At 38.7% G+C, this 19,725-nt stretch overlaps 1 protein-coding gene across 1 annotated transcript in view; it reads right to left on the bottom strand.

The window, feature by feature from the left end:
- Positions 1 to 19,335, bottom strand: part of LOC109864069 (venom protein 302) — a gene marked incomplete at its 3' end in the record, with an annotated part of 38,137 nt that extends 18,802 nt beyond the window's left edge. Inside the window, exons 1-3 of the mRNA XM_020444919.1 lie at positions 19,025 to 19,335; positions 17,159 to 17,718; positions 11,745 to 11,890 (exon numbers count right to left, since the gene is read on the bottom strand). Coding sequence (XP_020300508.1) covers positions 11,745 to 11,890; positions 17,159 to 17,304 — 292 coding nt within the window. The remainder of the gene's footprint in view (positions 1 to 11,744; positions 11,891 to 17,158; positions 17,719 to 19,024) is intronic.
- Positions 19,336 to 19,725: the final 390 nt, after the last annotated feature.

Here is a 19,725-nt window from a genome sequence, read left to right as displayed (position 1 = left end):
AATATTGAATATAAGAAGGAGTGAGAAATACATCATAACATTTGTTTCCGACCTCTACATACTTATTGACATTATACGTCTTTGTAAAGTAAATATTTAGTATGTACGATATTTTGAAGGCTACTTTTTTATTCTTTTTGTTCGTGTTATAAGCGTGTAAGCAGTAGCCTTAGTTTTCAAACTTCAATTGTTCATAACTTTTTTATTAACAACGAGCGACGGCTAAAATTTACGGATTGTTACTCAGGAAGGTGTCCTTGACAACATATGTCAAGCTCATTGAAATCGGAGGGGGGTGACCTTTTCTGTATATTTACCATTTATTCCAATTACTTTTCGCTTCAAAAGAAAAACCGTTGCGATAAGATAATAGATATGTATGTGGACAAAAATTATTTCTGAACTTTATATTGAATAAAAAAAATAAAAAAAAACAGATATAAATATTGAATCAGAAGTATCCGAAAGCAGAAAATGTGCCCGGCACTAACTTTTTTCATATCACGCGGATAAAACCGCGCTTAAAGACGCAATACGACCGTTTAACTTTTACACACGTTTTCCGTATCCCGACGATTTGCATTAGGATCGTTTTAACGCCTAAGTAAAAGTTGGCACATTTTTCCGTCCCGGGCTAATCCACTTGACTGAATTTGCATACGGGGAACGTTCACAACTGCAGACGAGCCAGACGAGAGAAACGGCTACCACGGCGCAGTGTAAATATTACAATGCACCGTGACAGCCGCGTAATATGTGTTACTAATTTATTATGCGAACGTTGTTTGCGGCGCAGAAGTTTGCTTTTGAAAGCCGGCGACATTTATAAATCGACGCGCTCGCGTTAGCTAATCGTTACCGATATCTCTTCGCCGCTCGGTAAACGATGTACGTATACACCGTTATGTACGTGTATACACACAGAGAGGGAATACGTGGTTCGTCGAGATAGCGTTGCCAAGTCGATATTTCATGGTAAAACTCTCCCCTCATCTGGTCGTATATAATTTCATTTTTTTAATCCGGTGACCGTAGTGAAAAGAGGTGCGAACTGCCGTTTACGTGCGTAAATTGCGAGCGAATGAAACACGCTCACGATTAAATTTTGACTGTTACAAATCGTAAGAATCGGACAAAATTCGCCTCTTCGCGTTAGCAAATACAAAATAGATAGATCTGTAATGTGTCGTGGACAAACGAAGGCGTGTCGCGTTTCTCGAAATGTTACATATAACTTTTGCTTTTCGTGCGAGAAATATGTGTAGCCGTGAAATATGCCATAAAATATTCAAAATGCACGTTACAAGTAACATCTGCTCTAACGTCAATCCTAACTTTTACTTAGCGACAGATCAAAGTAAACCTTTTTTTCTAGAAAAATGTTACAACGTGACACATATAAATGATACAAAAGACGCGGCAAAATTGCATTGTGTGTTCGATTAATTCTTATTACAAAACAAACTCTAGCGTAAATCTATTCCAACTTTATTATACGATAGCAACTGTGTGTTACCGAGATTTAATATCTTTTGAGCGCGATACAATGACGAAACAGATTAAAAGCGATCTTAATATCGAAGGTATCGAGGTTCCTCCACGCCTCTATTATGTTCCTTCATGTATTATATCCACAAAAGTTAGTAAAGAAACTTTAAAACGCTTCCGTATACACTAAGATGAAAAAGTATAAAAAAGTAACAGAAAAAAATAAAATTGTGATTTGCCTATAATATACCTTGTCATAGTTTTATATAACAAAGCGAAAGTTGGAGCGAAGTTTCCTGTAAAATTGATTTTTATAATACGGCATGAAAGAAACTTATCTGAAAGAAAAAAATTTACCTGAAAATTGGAATTCTATTACAATAATTGTATGTTTGTTCGTTTTTTATGTACGTTTATTTCTTCAGGAAAAAAACGTAACATATCTAAAAAAAATATATATCGAGAGAAAATATATACGTAAGAGGAAAAAATAAGAAAGAGAAATTTAGGAAACGAGCCGTGTCCGTTATCAATCTTAAAATTTTCTTAGCATATCGCGCTAGTGGAGAAATGTTTCAGAGTTGTTCTTTGCGAAACATGCGAGCGAAAATTTATCCATATGCAAATTTGCCGACTCAATAAAGAAATCACCACCGAGCCGATCGGCCATATTTGTCACGACTTATCGCGCAAAAAGATGCGAAACAGATCGCAACATTTACAGCAGTGTTTGGCTCCCGCAAGAGAATTTACATGCCTGGTGTTACCAAACGAAAACCAATAATGACCGTGGTTAGCGACTTCGAGATAGGACTCCCCGCTGTCGCCATCCACCATTCAACCTCAAGAAGGCAATAACGTCATTATGAGGAGGCGGGAAAGGAAATGGCCTGTAAATGTTCAGATACTTGTGCCGTTTTCGCGCTTCCCTCTTCCTCCACTTTCTCATTCTCTCCGTCTCTTTTACCGGGTTTCTTATTCGCTTATTTTCTCGCGATAGCATCGTGGAAGCTGGCTTGTCTCGTTTCAGTGGACGCTCTTTTGTAGGGTAATGATTGTGCTTCTCAAAACCTCAGCGACCAAATGAACTCCCGTCATAATGTTCGAAAAATTGTCTAGAAAATAACATTTCGCTCATTTCTTTTTTTTTTCGCAAAAAGAAACTTTTTAGAGAAGATAATCCCGGGAAAGAAGCCTATTCTTTTCATCATGTAATCCTTGATCTCGACAAACGACGTGGATTTAAATTTGAACGAGAGAGTCAGAAAGTCAAACTATAAAGAATTTTTTTTTAGAAGAACTCATTACCAGCGGTATAATTGAAAACACAATAAAGAAAAATATCTCTTTCTGATCTATATGAAATATATCTTCCTAACGTTTATATAAGTAGATATCTTCAAAGAAAATTATTCCGCGGGAGCTCTTCACAATTGAGGAGCTTAAGTCTCATCATTTTTCATATAAATTTATCCGCGCCGGTTCTGCTCGACGTGTCGAATACACCGCAAGGAAGGCTCTTTTGACGATGCTCTTTTTGCAGCGGGAACGTCACGAGTGTCCGCCGTACATTGTGTTTCCTCACAGCGAATCGCTATTTGCATAAAACGTCACATCATGCGCGCACCTTTCTGCAGCAAATTTCCCTTTCCACGTCCAAAAAGTTACACGCTATGGTAAACACACCACGAGCAATTTATTTACATAAACATATCTCGCCTGTTAACCGTAAATATTTTATTGACACTCCGGTCTCACACCTGTATCCTAAAATTCTCGGAAGAGCTCCCGAGAGAGGGACCTCGAGCCGGGAAACAAGCGCCTGTACAAATATCCCGGCGATAAATGTTCGATAATGGCGATGGCGAACACGACGATAAATGTCACTTGAAATTGTCCACTTTTTTATCTTCATCAGTCTGGGAAAGTGGTCGGCGTTCGAGTTAACGCGCGAAATTTTTGTACGCGGCGAATATTGTTTCAGTGCCGCAATTAAAATAAATTACTTTAATTGAGACGCATGTTACGTAATAAATCTATGTAATAAACATTGATTTATATCAGAAACGTATATGTGTGTGTAGTGACGAGGCGAGCGCGCGGCGTGTACTAATATCGATGGCAATCTGTAAGCATATGTATCCTGCAGCGTGCTCTGTATACGAATGAAGATAAATTTAATAGAATGCCATTCAACGAGAGAGGTATTAAAAGAGGCGGAAAAATAAATGTGTAATAATAAAATATTAGATCGATCTACAAGTTGCTTCAATTTAGCGCAGTATTGAAACATCGAGGTGATTGAAAGTTATTTCTCGCTTTAAGCAATTTATTAACTGTATTTAATTTAATAACCAATAGATTTCTCGTATTTATTTTTTATACATGCGCATTTAAATAATAATCAATTAAATTCTCTATAAGTTTCCAACAGCATTATTGATTAATAAAGCAATTTCCACATCATGAATCACATTTGTAATGATAAAATCACGTCCAATACATATTCCATTAATCGGTTATATTGTCAACGTCGAGTACGTAAATTTTGACATTCACGTGGCATTTCGTTGATCGTTCTTGTGGAAAATATTCCACAATAATCTTGTTCATGCGGAATGTCAAACGGCGCGCCAGGTTATATTTACAATTGTGTAATGGGTGTATTTGACACTGTATATGTATGTATGTGCAAGTCAAATAACCTACTTCTACGCCACACATGATAATTATGGAATACATATTAAATGACATAGCAAGTATATAGCATTTAATTTCTTCGTGTGCATTGCAAACACAAAGCAGAGTGAGAATGTTGCGGTGATTTATTAACTGCCGACAGACTCGAATTTTCGTTATACAAAATCGTATATGCGCCGAAATGAAAATTAATGAATTATATATCCGCCAACATTTTGCAGGAAATAGAATTTACTTGCTTTCTTTCTCTCTCGCGCGCGCATGCGCGCGTGTTCACGACAAATCCATCACATTTCAAAATCCATCCTAAACATTAACGGAAATATATAAGCAAAGTCCTGTCAAACTCCTGCATCACGGGTACACGCGTCATCGGCAAAACTGTCGTCGCGCGCGTTTGCGGTTTATGTATCTTCGTTTCGGCGGCGAAGCCGAAATTTCCTTAAGCATCGAGGCGCCGAAAATTTCCTTGCACATGATAGCGACGTGAGAAGGCGAAAAAGATGTCAGATCGAGAAGTTAAGATACGCCGAGAAATATTGTATATCTATACAGGTATTCGCGCTCGGTGTGTTTGACGCGTGCAAAGACGCGGTAGTTTTTCGATAGATGCGGGAATATTTTTGAATACGCCACTGTGCCGCCAGCGAATACGCGAAAGGGGCTAAACTAATTTGTATCCTACCAACTCGCCACGTTCGAGCAACGATATTCCATGAATACTGAGCGTCTTGCTTCCCGCTGCCAACGTCAAACGGCAACCGTGTGTATACGCGCCGGGTTCGAGTCGAGCTATACCAGTTGTACGAGTTGTATCTGTGTGTACACAGTTCTTTTCTTAAATGTGCCAGGCTATCCTCGAGATAACATACTTAGCATGATGGGAAGGAAAAGCGCGCGGATGGAAATTGATTAAAAATTTTCAAGGAAGATTGTATCAGCCCTCGAGTCGGCGAATTCGTAGTCACAGCGCAATGTTCTCGCGCCGAGAATAGTGTTGGGAAAAAGTTTACTACTTAGATCGAAAGATAGTTTCGTTTTAATTTAACGATATATCGTGCTTAAAACTGATTTATTTTAATACTCGAAGTAAAAAAAGCATTATATTTTTTGTACAAGCGTGCGCGATTCCACATAGATCATATTTATTGCTTTATATTCATTATCTTTGTTTTTTATGCTTGCGTGCGGGAGAGAAATTTTTTGTCTTGCGATAATATCGCGGCGCGATACTAACCCACGCGTGTATCAAGAAAAATGTTGCAAATATACATATTCATTATTTGCGTTACTTCATTCCGAGGATAAAAGAAAATATTTATTCTTGTCTATAAACGAAACCATGGAAACCTGAGGTGCATTTTTATAAGAAACCCGCGAGCACACAGACTTGACACGTGCGACATTTCTCACGCAGATGTTTGAATATAATTTGTTGTTATGTTTTTTTTTTTAACAATATCTTCCATAATTCTTTCGTATATCACACACGAAAAGTACAAACACTCCGCGTGATATCACGTACAGAATGAACGTGTCGTAGAATCCGGTACATCTTGTATATTACAAATGCAATCGCATTTGATAAATCGATCTGTATTCAGAGCGACGTCAATGTATATTTCCATCGGAATCACGTAATTGACCTTTACGTTCACAGCGTTTTATCGTGCGTTACATCAAATCGGAAAAGTGACTTTGCGATTTGCTGTACACAATTGTACGGATAATATACATCTAGTTCATGTTTCTGCACGAAAGGTCTGTAAGAAGGAGGGTCTATCAAGTCAAATCGATTATTCTTTTTCTCCCTTTCTCTCCTCTCTACGTGGGCACTGTATTTTTCGTGCTTGTGTGTATGGGAGGATTACTCGCTTAAATGTGCATGTAGCCGATGCACGAAAAGATCGATCACCGCAAATTGCGACTACTAAACGGCGCTGTAAAATCGTGTTAGCCAGGCGACATTTTGGTGACCTGTTTGATTGACGTTCGTTTTTGAAATTTCGTAGCTCGATAGACTCGTCGATTGCAAACAACATACGCGGGCGGAACATCGGCGATAACGCTTTTTATGTGTGTGACTCGCCGGTTGCAATCGGCGCGTCGCATACACCGGGTTACATCGGTTGAATCAACTGCGCTTCTTTCGATTTTTCAATACGTAACTCTGCGCAAGGCGTGTTAACCGAGTTATTTCGTCCCGCATTCTGCGTTCGTTTGTGATTTACATTCTCTCTCTCTCTCTCTCTCTCTCTGTTTTCGTTTAAGAAATATTTGAAAGCTATTTTGATGCCGATTTGAATAATTTCGTTGCGATTTAATGTAAAATTTCAAAATTGAAGATTTTTCACATTCAGGCGATATTTTTACTTTTATAAAAGAAAATATAACGATAAAATATAAATACATAACATTTACAATATACACTTATATTCGTACATTAGAAATATTGACTAGAAAACTTGGACTTTCTCATCGCGTGAACTCAATGAAACAGCAGCAGCAGCAGCAGCAGGCAAGTTTCTTAATTCGACCTGGAAAGTGGTCTATTCAACATTTATGAGATTAACAGTTAGTTTACAGCTAGTTTTACTCTTTCGGAGTCCATTTTTTTTTCTGTCTCTCAACAGAACAACGCAAAACTAATAAGTGTAGAGCGTTCTCTGAATAATATAATGCAAATCGAAAAGCTAGAAGAAGCAAGATCGCGGAAACGCAAACATTAGGGTCGGATACAGAAGGCACACAGAAAATCGAATCAAGTTAACTCAATTACCGTCTGCTTTAAGATAATAATGAGAAGATAATGTACGAGGAGCAGTTATTATTGGAGCGTTTCAAAACGCCAGTGTCGAAGTTTGTTGGAAATGTCGAGTTGAAGACAGTTTCTTGAAGTTTGAGTTCCGCGACAAGCGGACCCTTTACTGCCTTTCTGTACAGGGTGAGTTCCTATGCTTTGAAACAAGAGAGAGAGAGAGAGAGAATAGCGCACTAATTTTATAGTACTGATTCTGTGCGAGCAACCAAGTATGTAGTGACATAGTCTACGCGCTACCTCTTTCCCAATACACACACACGTATCAGCTACATTACAGTCTTATCATTGTCCAGATTACATACGTATTACTTGTAAAATTCGATCAATAATTCGAGAAAAAGTATATAATTATTTATTAAGATAAACTATATATATGTTTTAACTGAATATAAAAAGTACACGACGTTTATATATGCAAAATAATGACGACAATATTACGAATAGATTTAAACTTGACGAAAATTTTTGTTTGCATTTTGCGGGTTATAATTCACTTTAAATTTATTGAAACGACACATTTGAGTATCTTTTGTGTGACGCTCGTTAGGCAACAATACTCGCATCAAAATTCGAGTTGCCCAACAAGTATAATTAATTTGCAGCAATATATATACGTATACATATATATTTGCGCAGCGCAAATGCAAATATAATACATTGCTGTTAAAGTATCATAAATGTCCGGTGTATTGCTCTCGAAACAAGTGGATCCATTTTTGCGTGTCTGGCTCGTCCGTATTGAAGTGTAAACGCTGCGAAACGAATTACTCCCGTGCCTTCACGAAACAAAAGCTTCATCGTTTGTTGCAAAAAAACACAACGCGTTTAAAACGCGACGTCGGCCGGTTGCGCGACAGCAGCGGCACGAAATTTGGAAAATCGAAAAGCCACGGAAAATTTCCAAGTCAAATTTCCCATTAAACATCCTACACCTTGTTTCCGACGCTGATCGATAAATCTAGGCACGTCGTCGTATTTCGGTTCGACGCGCATCAAACCGAAGCCGGACGTGAGAGATCGCATCACGCACAAAAGTGATGCGATCGCGCGTTGCTAATACACAGACCAAACACATCCGCATGTATATTCGTATTTTGATACGCTGGCTGTCAGTAAGAGATCGCCAAAATGTCCTAGTTGGGTGAAAATTGACGTGAATGTTGCGCGCAACATACGCGACCAAACATGACTGGCGTATAAGAGATTTAAAGTACATATTACTGTATATTTTACTTTTTACCAAAAATCCAAAATTATAAATACAGTATCGTCTCTCTCCGTCGACGATTATTTTACGAGTGTAAAATAATAAATCGAATTACGATGCGCCATGTTTTAATATAGAAAATTATAAAATCCGCTAATATAAAATTATAACAAGAGAATATATTTTGACACATTTCCAGCGGATGAAATTTGTATTAGCACACTCAGAAATATACTTGAAATCGCAATATTAGTTTCAACTTATATTGAAAATATTTTATTGATTTTTTATTATTATTGTAATGTTATTAATGTTATTAATACATATATAATACGTATATTTTTGATATTATTAACATAATAATTAAGTATTTGTGTTGCAAGTTACTTATCGTAATTTATTTGTGCAGAATGTTCCGGAGTTTTCAAGTACCTAATTCGAGATCCAATATTTGAATATCCTACAACAGGTGAGTGGTTTTGCTAGAAACTAAAATATTGCAGCAAAAAGTTTCGTTCTTTGAAGAATCCGAAACGTTTTTCATGAAAGTATTTTGTGGCTCTCAGAAGCTCTTAATTACTTCCTTTCCTGAACGCAGTGCTTTTGAAATCGTCGTTTGACTATAGTTTGGAAAATCCGAGTTATAACAAGTTCAAAAATCGCTCAATTAGATTCGCGAGCGGCTCGGGATCGTTAACTTTTAGATTCACCGGCGCGATTCTGTTCAAAGCGTTAAGAACTTTCAAAAGAGGCGAAGGACATCGAGCCAGTGCAAAAAAAAAAAAAAAAAACAACAAGTGAAAAGGACGAGGTGGTACAACTGAATAAAGAGTCTTGGATTCGCGAGTCGATTATTCAATGAGTCGGAAAATGAAAGCGAGTATTCTTTTTCGAAGTAATTATCGATAGTACGCAAATCAAATCAAAAAGGATCGTTAAACATTGTCCTGTCTAAGCAGTTTATTTTAAACTGCGAGAATTCAGAAAATTCTCCTCGAGTGTAATTCTTTAAAAAAAAAAAAAGTTAAAAATACTGTGTATAACAAATTTCTCTTCAAAAGGTACATGGGACATTTCCAAGTTATCGACAATTCAAATGTGTACAAAGAAACGATTGTGCCAAGTTTTCTTAAGTAAACTGTGAATGTGTCTTCGTTCTTAAAATTCTGTTTTCTCTTTATTCTTTGTACAGCGGTAACTATGCACAAATCGAGATGCATGGCTCCGCAAGAATAGTGAAGAGGCGTGTATTGTAATGGAGTGAAGTACACCTTAATGTTCTCCGAGTTGACTATCGCGGCGAGATTCGCATTAAGGCTATTCACGTGGTTTATCTATTCCAGCTATGTAAACACGAAGGAAAACTTATCCACTGCACAAAAGTAAAAAACATTTATAAAAAACTTTAGCAGTTGATTACATAATTAATGTAATCGCAAACCCCTCAAGATCTCATAAGCGCGTAGTATTGAACAAAAAAAAAATATATATATGTCATTTTTATAATCACACGTAACATGCACAATTAAAAATATTTAGTAAGACAACACTTACAAGAATTCTTCAAACGCCTTGCGCAAGAAGATCGTGTTATGAAGATTACATATGTCTCCTATGTACGCGAGTACACTTATACAGGGTGTCCCAGAATTGCCGTACAATCTCTCGTAGGCAGGTAGAAGGAGTGAAACTGAGTCACAAAGTCCTGAACCATTTTTTTCTATTATTTATAATAAAGGAGTAATTATTGAGTAAATCAGGCCATTCAGCGCAGACCTTTAGCCAGACGCACGTCAGTGAGCCGCGCGCCTCGTGTGTGTGAGCGCTCACTGACGTGCGTATGGCTAAAGATCTGCGCTGATTGGCCTGATTTACTCAATAATTACTCCTTTATTATAAATAACAGAAAAAAATGGTTCAGGACTTTTCGACTCAGTTTTATTCCTTCTACCTGCCTACGAGAGATTGTACGGCAATTCTGGGACACCTTGTATATGTACCATGAATATGCGTATACCAACAATGAACTATTATCTCAGGTAGAGAATGAGGTCAATATGTACGAGGCGCGGCGGAAAATTTCTAAGTGAAAAGTAATGTGTTCACGCGCAAACATGACTTTACCTAAACTAACTTTTCCATTTGGAGAGTCCCACCCAAGTTTCACGCGAACTACAGCGCGTTCTTTTTCTCTATGACCTCGACCGCCATACCATTTTTTTTTTTTTTTTTTTATTCGAACAAGTGGAGTAACTTGTACAGATAAAAGCGACGTCGTCGATTTAAAGTACCTCGGTGTGTACGTACGTGTGTATTTGTACGCGTGTATTTGATTGTAAGCTTTACACATCCAGCCAACAATGCACCATAATTTAATATACCGTGCGGAATACTACTGTGCTGTTTGTTTCATACAAATAATAAGCGTGGTTTGCACACCGCGCAATATTAACGCCGCACAGAATTTCGTAGTCTGAAATTTGTTTTAAATTGATATTACGAGACAGAGATGTCAGCAAAACGTTAAATGAATTTTTTTTATCGCTTTATAATAACTATCGATTTTATCATTACATTGTTCCAGATAATCAACGGCCTCGATTATCTGTTTGACCTGACCTTGTCGCGTATCAGAGATAAAGTGGAGATGTTACGGAGAGGAAAAACATTCTATAAACATTATATATCTCATAATATAATTTCACAAATATTAAGGAGAGAGAGTAATTTTTATATACTGTACGAAGTTTAGATTTGTTGTTTTTTTTTGCAGATATAATTTTATCACTTTGTTACGTGCAAACAATATATTCGATAATAACATCAACCGCGCACTTTTTCATCTTATTAAAATGCGCGAATTAAAATTGTGGAATAGTAACTGTGTAATTGTCATACGTCACTTGTGATTAGTTTCTCTCACATCGAGCTATCCAATTATCCCCGCGAATAACGCGTAATTCTGCGGAGTATAAACCGAAAGGGAAATAACGTTTTCAAATATAATCATACTGACGCGAATGTGTACACACAGAAACGTTTCACACATAGATTTATTATCGATTTTACGCTTATTAAATGCAGACGGCGGTATACATTGTATCCTCGACGAAACAATCATCGGATTATTTCTGTGAATTTAGCGTGAATTTTCGCTGAGAAATATACGCGCGAAATTCACGTTCTAGGGGCTTACGGTAAAACAAATATTATAATATGTAATTGCAAAAGTATCACTTTTTTAGTATATTTCAGGATATACATAATTTAATGTAAAAAAAGATTAAAAAACAGGAACAAATTTCCTACAACCGATATTATATTTCGCTGCGCAAATTTCCACAAGCAACGGAATGGTAACAAACCGAGGGTGTTTATTATCATTTCCATCATTGTAATCGTATCTTGGAAATTGCGTTTGTTTTGACGTAACTAAGTGTGATTGTGATTTAAGTTTTACAGATAAGGGCTCTCTCTTATCGCTCAGAAATATCTCAATTTAAATCAAAACGCTTTCGTTGTACTCACTCGTGCAGACACCTTCGTCTATTTCGCGGCTGCGATGCACAAGCAGATTCTTGATTACACATTGCAGACCGATGGCGCAGGTCCCCGAAAAACCAAAGAGACCGCCGCAAGGCTCGCCCTCAACTCGCGCGCATACTTTGCAACACCTGCAAACACATAAAACTCGATCAATATGTGGGTTTTATATATATGTATAAGAAAAAAAAGTATATGCATGTATATATAACGATGCAGAATATGCTCGATACACATAAATCAAGTTACTTTACACACGACAGGCAATTTCTAGCCAATAAAATAACTCAAGTGGAAAGTGTAGTATAATTAGACTACTGCGTATCTCTCACGCGTGTTTGCATCACGTGATCGTGTACCGACAATATTTGTTACACGTGTCTGGCTAAATGTGTCTAAATTTATTTTATTGGAAAATTAAACTCGAGAAAAGGTGTTCATAAAAATGCAATGCAATGGATTTGTCGCGTATGTGCACAAAAATGTTTCGTACATTCTAACGTCACAAAGGAGGAAAATTGGTTTCTACGCAATATAAACGAGTAGTATTATTAGCTCTTGTTGTTACCGCTGCTCGTCAGTAACGTGCGCTGAAAATATATTCAGCTCTGTCATGTTTGAGAGTTGAATATGTACCAGACTCAACGAGAGGATCAATCTGTTGTTTTTTTTTTTGTCTTTTTTTTTTATCAGCGGAAAACGGAACAGCGGAAAATTTTGTTGCCAACATATGAGATATAGACGAAATGAAATGGGGCTACACGTGTGCACCGCAGTCACCCAGTTTATTTCGATCCGAATACGACTATTTGTTTCTTTGTGAGAAACCCTGCGGGCGACAAGAGGATACAAATGTTTTAAAGATACAAAGCGCTTCTTCTAAGGGCTTTATATCTTCCTTACACTCGTGCAAAACAAAAAAGTGCGATGTTGTTCGCGTCTCATCGTTTCAAAAGCGGCTGTGCAGCTGAGAAAACTTTGACGTGTCTTACATGTGTAATGTTGAACGCATTTTTATTATGCAAATTATTGAGATATAAACATATTGCTCGCTCGGTACGGTTTTGAGAAAAGTCACCTTCACATTTATGTGAAAAACAAAAAAAAAATAAAAATAAAACTGAGTTTGCAAAAACCGCTGAGTCTTACGCTGAAATGGAGATTTCAAAATAATTTCAGTCCGCAAACTTCAGCTCTTTTTACATGATATATTTATTTCACAAAGCCGGCATCGTACTCTTTCTTTCTTTTCTTTTCTTTTTGTTCTGAAATATCACTGTAAGATTTGTATAATCCCGATGTATAAATCTTGGCGCAAGTGCAGTGTGATATTTGCATTTTTATCCCGAAGAAAACTTGACTTGAATCGAGATGTGAAGAAAATGAGAAGCTTCCACATATTATGCAAGTGCATATCACTTTCGCGCGCGCAGCATGCTCAGCAGCACGGAGCATAGTCTTACCGCTAAGTTCTGGTGGAAAAAAAGAAGAAAAAAAGAACGAAAGGAATTTCAAGGCACAGCCTGCGGTATGCACCGCACGGAAAATAATCTCGCGGAAAATTGTCAACTGCAACCAGGAATTTTATTACGTCGTCGTCTCGACAGCAACGCGAGTCGAGTCTTCTCCTTCACGTTCGCCATCGCTTTTCCGCGAAACAATCTATTGCTATGGACTTTTCTTGCATATTCTTCTATGACGCAAAAGAACATATCTCGCAGAACAAAAGATATAATCAAAGCGATGATACGAAATAAAACAATGAAATGTGTGTATCTTATTACTGTTATGATTTATCTCATTCGAGAACACATATTGTGTAAAATATTATTTCCTTTGAAATTATTAAAACCATCGTCACGCGCGCGCGCGCGTTCTCAAGATTTATCCATTTTTTATTTCACTGATATCGTAACAACGCAATCTTTTTCCGAAACAACAGGATTGCGTTTAATGAGATTTCCAGATCGTGCGTTGAAATCATGATTGAAACCGTAATTGAGACATTGGTATGACATCCGGATTCCAAACAGCTTGAAACCGGGTGTTTGCACTGAGAATTCAACAAAGAATGGGAGAAATGTCATTGAAATACGCACGAACGACACACAGCACCGCGCGTATAGTAGCCGCGAAATTGAACGGTACATCTCTCTTGTATCGCGGTTATCGCGCATACATGTATATGTGAATGAAATAATGCGGCAAGAAAGAACGGATAAAAACAGTAATGGATCGAAAAAAAAAGTAACGTGTCTGATACCGGCGTCTCTAACGACCGCAACAATTTATCGGCATCTCATAAATACGATGGTATTGATATGATACGCTCGATAAATTTGCATATAGTGTTAATAATCCCACTGAGAGAATTGTGAACGCATGGAACTTTTCTCTTGTCTCTTTTCTCTCTCTCTCTCTCTCTCTCTTTCTCTCATTCTCTCTCTCTTTGTTTCTTAAACTACTTCGTCGAAACTACTCCGACTATCTTTCAGTATCGTCATCAAACGGTTTTCGATGGTCGATGCCGTTGCCACACCAATCCACCAGGTCTCCTCTGAATCGCCGAGACTCCCGTAAGAACTTCGCTACCGGAAATTCCACAGCGCAATAAACGTTAGGTACACCTATTGAATTCGCAAAGGTCCTTCGGGAAAGATGCTATAACTGTCCGAGGCCACTTCGGAGAATTCTTTCTCCATTTCCGCGCGTCTCTTCCTTTGAAATTCAATTTCGACATTTTCGAGAATCAGCATATTGTATCGATACGCTCGTGCGCGACTGTATTATCGCGACTGTGTGTATCCTGAAATACCGGAGAAATATAAGCGAGGCAAAATAATATAGGAAAACCGGAACGCTTTTGGCGGATAAGCTTTTCGATGGTATATAAAGATTTTTCCGAAGTCTCTCGTATAAATTTCGTATAAAGAATTCGCTTTTGTGATTTTCAATGACGCGAAAATAAGTTATCTTTAAGATCACTAGCTCTTTCATATATAGCTTACACTTACGGTATAAATATCTACCTATGTTTTGCCCGAAACTTTCCCATCCACGTTCTCATTCAAGAATTTAATCTAACGCATAATTCACAGCTTGATCTCAATTCACAATTCTCAGTCGGACGCGATTCTTATTCGATTCTCGCGCGAGCATCAATCTTTGTCTCGCACTTGAAAAGCAATTACGTTGAAATTGTTCATCTTACGAGTAACTTTTCTGATCGTAAAGGAGCAGAAGAGAGAGAGAGAGAGAGAAAGAAAGAAAAAAGAAAAAGGAAAAATTTCGCGCAACCTTACCCCCGCGCACATTTCTCGAGTGGCGGCGAGAAGAGCCGCGATTTTTAAAGAGTTGTTTCATCTATCTATATACTCCAGTACTTGTAAATGTAGAAAAGATGAAAGACCTCTCTAATTGCGTATTGTGTAATAGATACTGTATTGTAAACCGATCAAAGTGTCCGTAAAGCCGTGAATCATCGAAACCTTGTGTCTGTATCGGAGATATCTAATCAAGATTGACCTCCATAGATATCTTGGAACGAGATATTATCGATTTTATGATACAGCTCTTTAGTACTTGTTTTTACGCTTCAATAACTTCAATGTTTAAAGGAATTGATCTACAAACGTGACACGTATACGCAAAAGACATTTATTATGAGAGAAAAATCTGCAACATTTATACACTCTTTTCTCGCCTTCTTCTGTCATTTTACGTAACAAATAAGTCAGTCTTGCACAGTAGCGTGCGCGCACACACACACAATGGCAATTTTCTATTTTGATTCACATAAGTACACGCTTTCGCTAAGCCATTTATCGACATCAATCTGATTTTGCGATGTATTGTTATCGCAGACTTGCATAGCGACGCTATCGATCGTGTATTTCATACGTACGAAGTAGAATTTATCTTGAAACTTTCCTCGCAAATATTTGTTAAAGGAGATACACCTGTAAGTTCGTTCTTCCGTTAAAGGGACTTACAAGGGTGTACTTAGCAACATTAACGCGTGATTATGTTATATATTTTACACCTTTATTTAATAACGAAGCAGGTGAATAATTTACGAATATAAAACTTCCACGACAAAATATGTTGAGAGTAACGATAAGCTAAAATTAGCACAAATAAATGATCGTGCAATGCAAGCTAGTTTTACGATCTATTATATATATATTATATATTATTATATTATTATATATATATATATATTACATACAGGAAAAATGTGTGAAAAAATTGATATAAGTTGTAAAAGTAACTTGCATTGCACGATTAGTATATATATATATATGAGATATATATATCGAATACACACACAAAATGTTACGTCTTTCTATTGCGAGTAAAATATTGTTGTTCTTAACGACCTATATTTATATTTAAGCGCGATTGACCTGTTTTGTATCGAGTTGTTCGTGCGAGCGATAAAACACGGCGGCGCTTAAAACTCAGGTGTTACACTGACTCAGCAATTCGCATTTGTACGGAATGTGTAACATCAACTGACGTAATAATGCTCGTTGCGGATCGGCAAAAATAGACCCAAGGGTACGGGGATCTCGCAGCATGTCGGCCACACATAGGATAATCGAACACCTCGATGATAAAACGTTATCGTGTAACAGAACAATTCGCGCCGCCTTTAGTACATTCGACCGCGTGGAGGTTTGCTCGGCGGTCCGCTCATCTCGTTCACTCGCGGATGTATTCATTCTTTTCCCGCAAATGTTTCGCTAGCGCGTGAAAACGTAATACGCGCATAGGAGAGGCATAAACGTGAATGAACAACAAAGGGCAACTGTTTTTTGCCGTCTGCAGAGAAAAAAGAACGCGGGCGAGGGAGGAAGGACCTTATTGTAGCCGTGTGTTTTAATTGCTCACTATACTCGCGGAACTAATTACAACACGCTAGTAAAACGCAACGGGACACACGCACAAAGAAGCGGTCAGACTTTAGTCGGGCAAATTGAAAATTACGCTTTCGCGCAAAATATAGAAAAGACACATCCTCGGCGGCAAAGAAAACGTAGCAACAATTATTATGCAAATACCGTGTATGATCCGAATTATGCAACGGAATCCTACGTTTTTTTCCTCCTCGGTTATCAAAGCTTGTTATTGAAATACCTCCCCGTATCTTCCACAAGCGCAACTTTTCGCGTATATTGTGAAATATCTTAACTGCTCTGTGCAAAATCCCGCCCGATAGAAAGCCGAGTATATTGATAATAAACCTCCGATAACATTCCGGGAATGAAGTCCTTTGAGCACAAGAGATGCAGGAAGCGCGCGCGCGCGCGCACACATAAATGACCATATTCACGAGAAACGGTAGATCGAGTTGTTCGGAATCTCTATGGGTGGTAAAGGCTAAAACGGTTGCCTACCTGCAGGGATCCCAGGTGAGGCCTCCGGGGCAATCCTCGTCGGTGAGGACGTCGCACTCCATCGGCGAGCACACACATGAGAGAGCCCTCGCCACCGCGAGCGACAGTACAATGATGCCGCCCAAGAGAAGCAACGGGGCCCTCATTTTGCTCTTTCGTCCCTCTCGATCTCGCTCGCTCCGTCGTCGTCAATTTCCCTGTCCTTTCCTCTCTCTCTCTCTCTCTCTCTCTGTCGTAGCACCAACGTAATTACGAATCGAACACGAAGATGTCCATCGCGTTCATCCTGATTTTCGTGCGATTCTTCAATTTGTCACACAAATATATATCGGTCGGATTTTTTCTTTTTACGCGATAAGAAAATGTTCACCTCAAGACGCGGTAACGAGGCGCAACGAAGATCGGAAGAAAAATGCAGCAATTTACATTTTACCGCTCGCGTATACACTCATTTCAACGAAGCAACGTCCAGGTGGAAATAATAACCGCACGCAGCCTGGTATCTAGCCGAAAATATTCCGCGAGCTAATGGCGAATTTGGGTTGCTAGCAGAGAATTAACTGTAAATAAAAGATAAAATAATGAAGCAACAATGTCGGTCTGAGCGATTCGCAATTTCGCTGCGAATTGCTTAATGGTGTCTATAGTTGTCGGACAATGAATAAAAATTAATTGTAAACTGTGCGTATTGTGTTTGGAAGGCAAGTACGTTGGGCGGTGTATTATTTCAAAACTGTTTTGAAACACAGCAAACAGTACATGAAAAAGACATTCGAATGTAGGTTAATTAAACGCGCTTTAAAAGCGTGAAATGAACGAAGACGAAATAAATTAAAAAATTCATCAAATGATAGTTTGCGCGCGCGCGTCTCTCTCTTTTTTTTTTTTATTTTTTTTAATTAAAGTAGAGACTGTTTTATCTCGCACTTTTGCCTGTATGAGGAAATACGATCAAGCTCGTTTGATGATACATTAACGAGGTAAAGGGCGAAAAGCACCGGGACGATCTCTATAAACTTCCGAACAGAGAATAGCTGATTCGGAGACATGCAGCACGCTATAATAGCGTATAATGAAGTATCCAAGCCGGGACAAGAGGATAGAGGATATTTTTTCCTACGTCCGCAGGCCGTGAAAGCGTGAAGTGGGATGCGTCAAAAAGTTGTCGAGCACCAGCTGAACTTGCGGCGTGCTCAAATTACACGGCTACGTGCATCCTGGCTCGGGGGATGCGCCGAAAGTCCGCATTGCCGTGTAAAACGCGACAAGAGGATAAAGGATATTTTTTCCTACGTCCGCAGGCTGTGAAAGCGTGAAGTGGGATGCGTCAAAAAGTTGTCGAGCACCAGCTGAACTTGCGGCGTGCTCAAATTACACGGCTACGTGCATCCTGGCTCGGGGGATGCGCCGAAAGTCCGCATTGCCGTGTAAAACGCGACGACACGGGCGCTCTATGCGCGTCTCGAGACATTTGCCGTGTCAAAAGTGCGATTTAATTTACTTTCAACTTAAAATGCGATCCTAAACTCACAACCGTCCGTACGCAATTTGTTAAGTTTACACGTTAAAATTTGCATTTCAAAGTGAACTCGAAACTTTCTTTAGACTCTTTTCAGAGTCGAGAGCCGCATATCAAATATCATGAAAAAATGTCTTCATTCGTGCGCGCATAAAAAAAGAATCCACGTTAGATCTGTGACACGAACGAGAAGCGCAAACGAGAGCAGATCGTACTTGTGTGTGGAGATGACATCACCTGTTACAGAGTCGTGTTACAGAACGAACGCTTGTACAACCAGCATATCGCCGGCTCAAGTCGTTATAATACGAGCTTTTATATTCGCAGAAACGCGCGCGACAACACACCTAAAGCCTAGCACATGAGTAAAACGATCGGGGCGTGAAGTTATGCACATATGCGGCGTCGAGAAAAAATGAGAAAGGATCGAGACTATCGTTGACATCGAGGAGGATTCGATTGACTTGCGGAAGCTTTCGCTTCAACGGTTTGCATAAATTGCCACGGTGTTTAGTTTTTTTTTTTTTTTTTTTTTGTTTTTTGCTTTTTCTCTCTCGTCACGGACGTCGTACAGACATCACGCACACGGTATCGTCCGGCGAATCACACGGCAACGAAGACCTGCGACGAATGAAATGAAAGCGCGAAACGTTCCGCGTTCAAGACGAACGTGCACTGGCGACGATCGGCGTCTCCGAAGCGACGCCGCGACGCGTCGACCTGCGTCGGCGCCCTGAACACGCGACCACTTCCCCTCTGAATGAATTTTCCGCCGTTCGTCAGTTTATGATTTTTAATCGGCGGTGTTGTAAAGCGAGTTAATTAACGTAGCAACGGTGTGCAGTGCGGATTTATATGCGCTGTTATATTACACCGAACATATCGTCGCTCTATCGAGTTATATTTAGAACGTATTGCATGAATAACGAATAATAAACCGACAATCGAATCTATGAATATTAACTGTTGTTTTTAAGTGTTTTGTGCTTTTTCATTAATATAACTCTCTCGGGGGAATTCAAATGTTTTTACAAAAAAGTATGATACA

The sequence above is a fragment of the Pseudomyrmex gracilis genome, unplaced genomic scaffold, assembly GCF_002006095.1.
Source record: "Pseudomyrmex gracilis isolate BER0280 unplaced genomic scaffold, ASM200609v1 scaffold_0, whole genome shotgun sequence".
Taxonomy (NCBI): Eukaryota; Metazoa; Arthropoda; class Insecta; order Hymenoptera; family Formicidae; genus Pseudomyrmex; species Pseudomyrmex gracilis.
The sequence above is the reverse complement of the archived record's forward strand: the minus strand, read 5'-3'. Positions and strand labels throughout refer to the sequence as shown.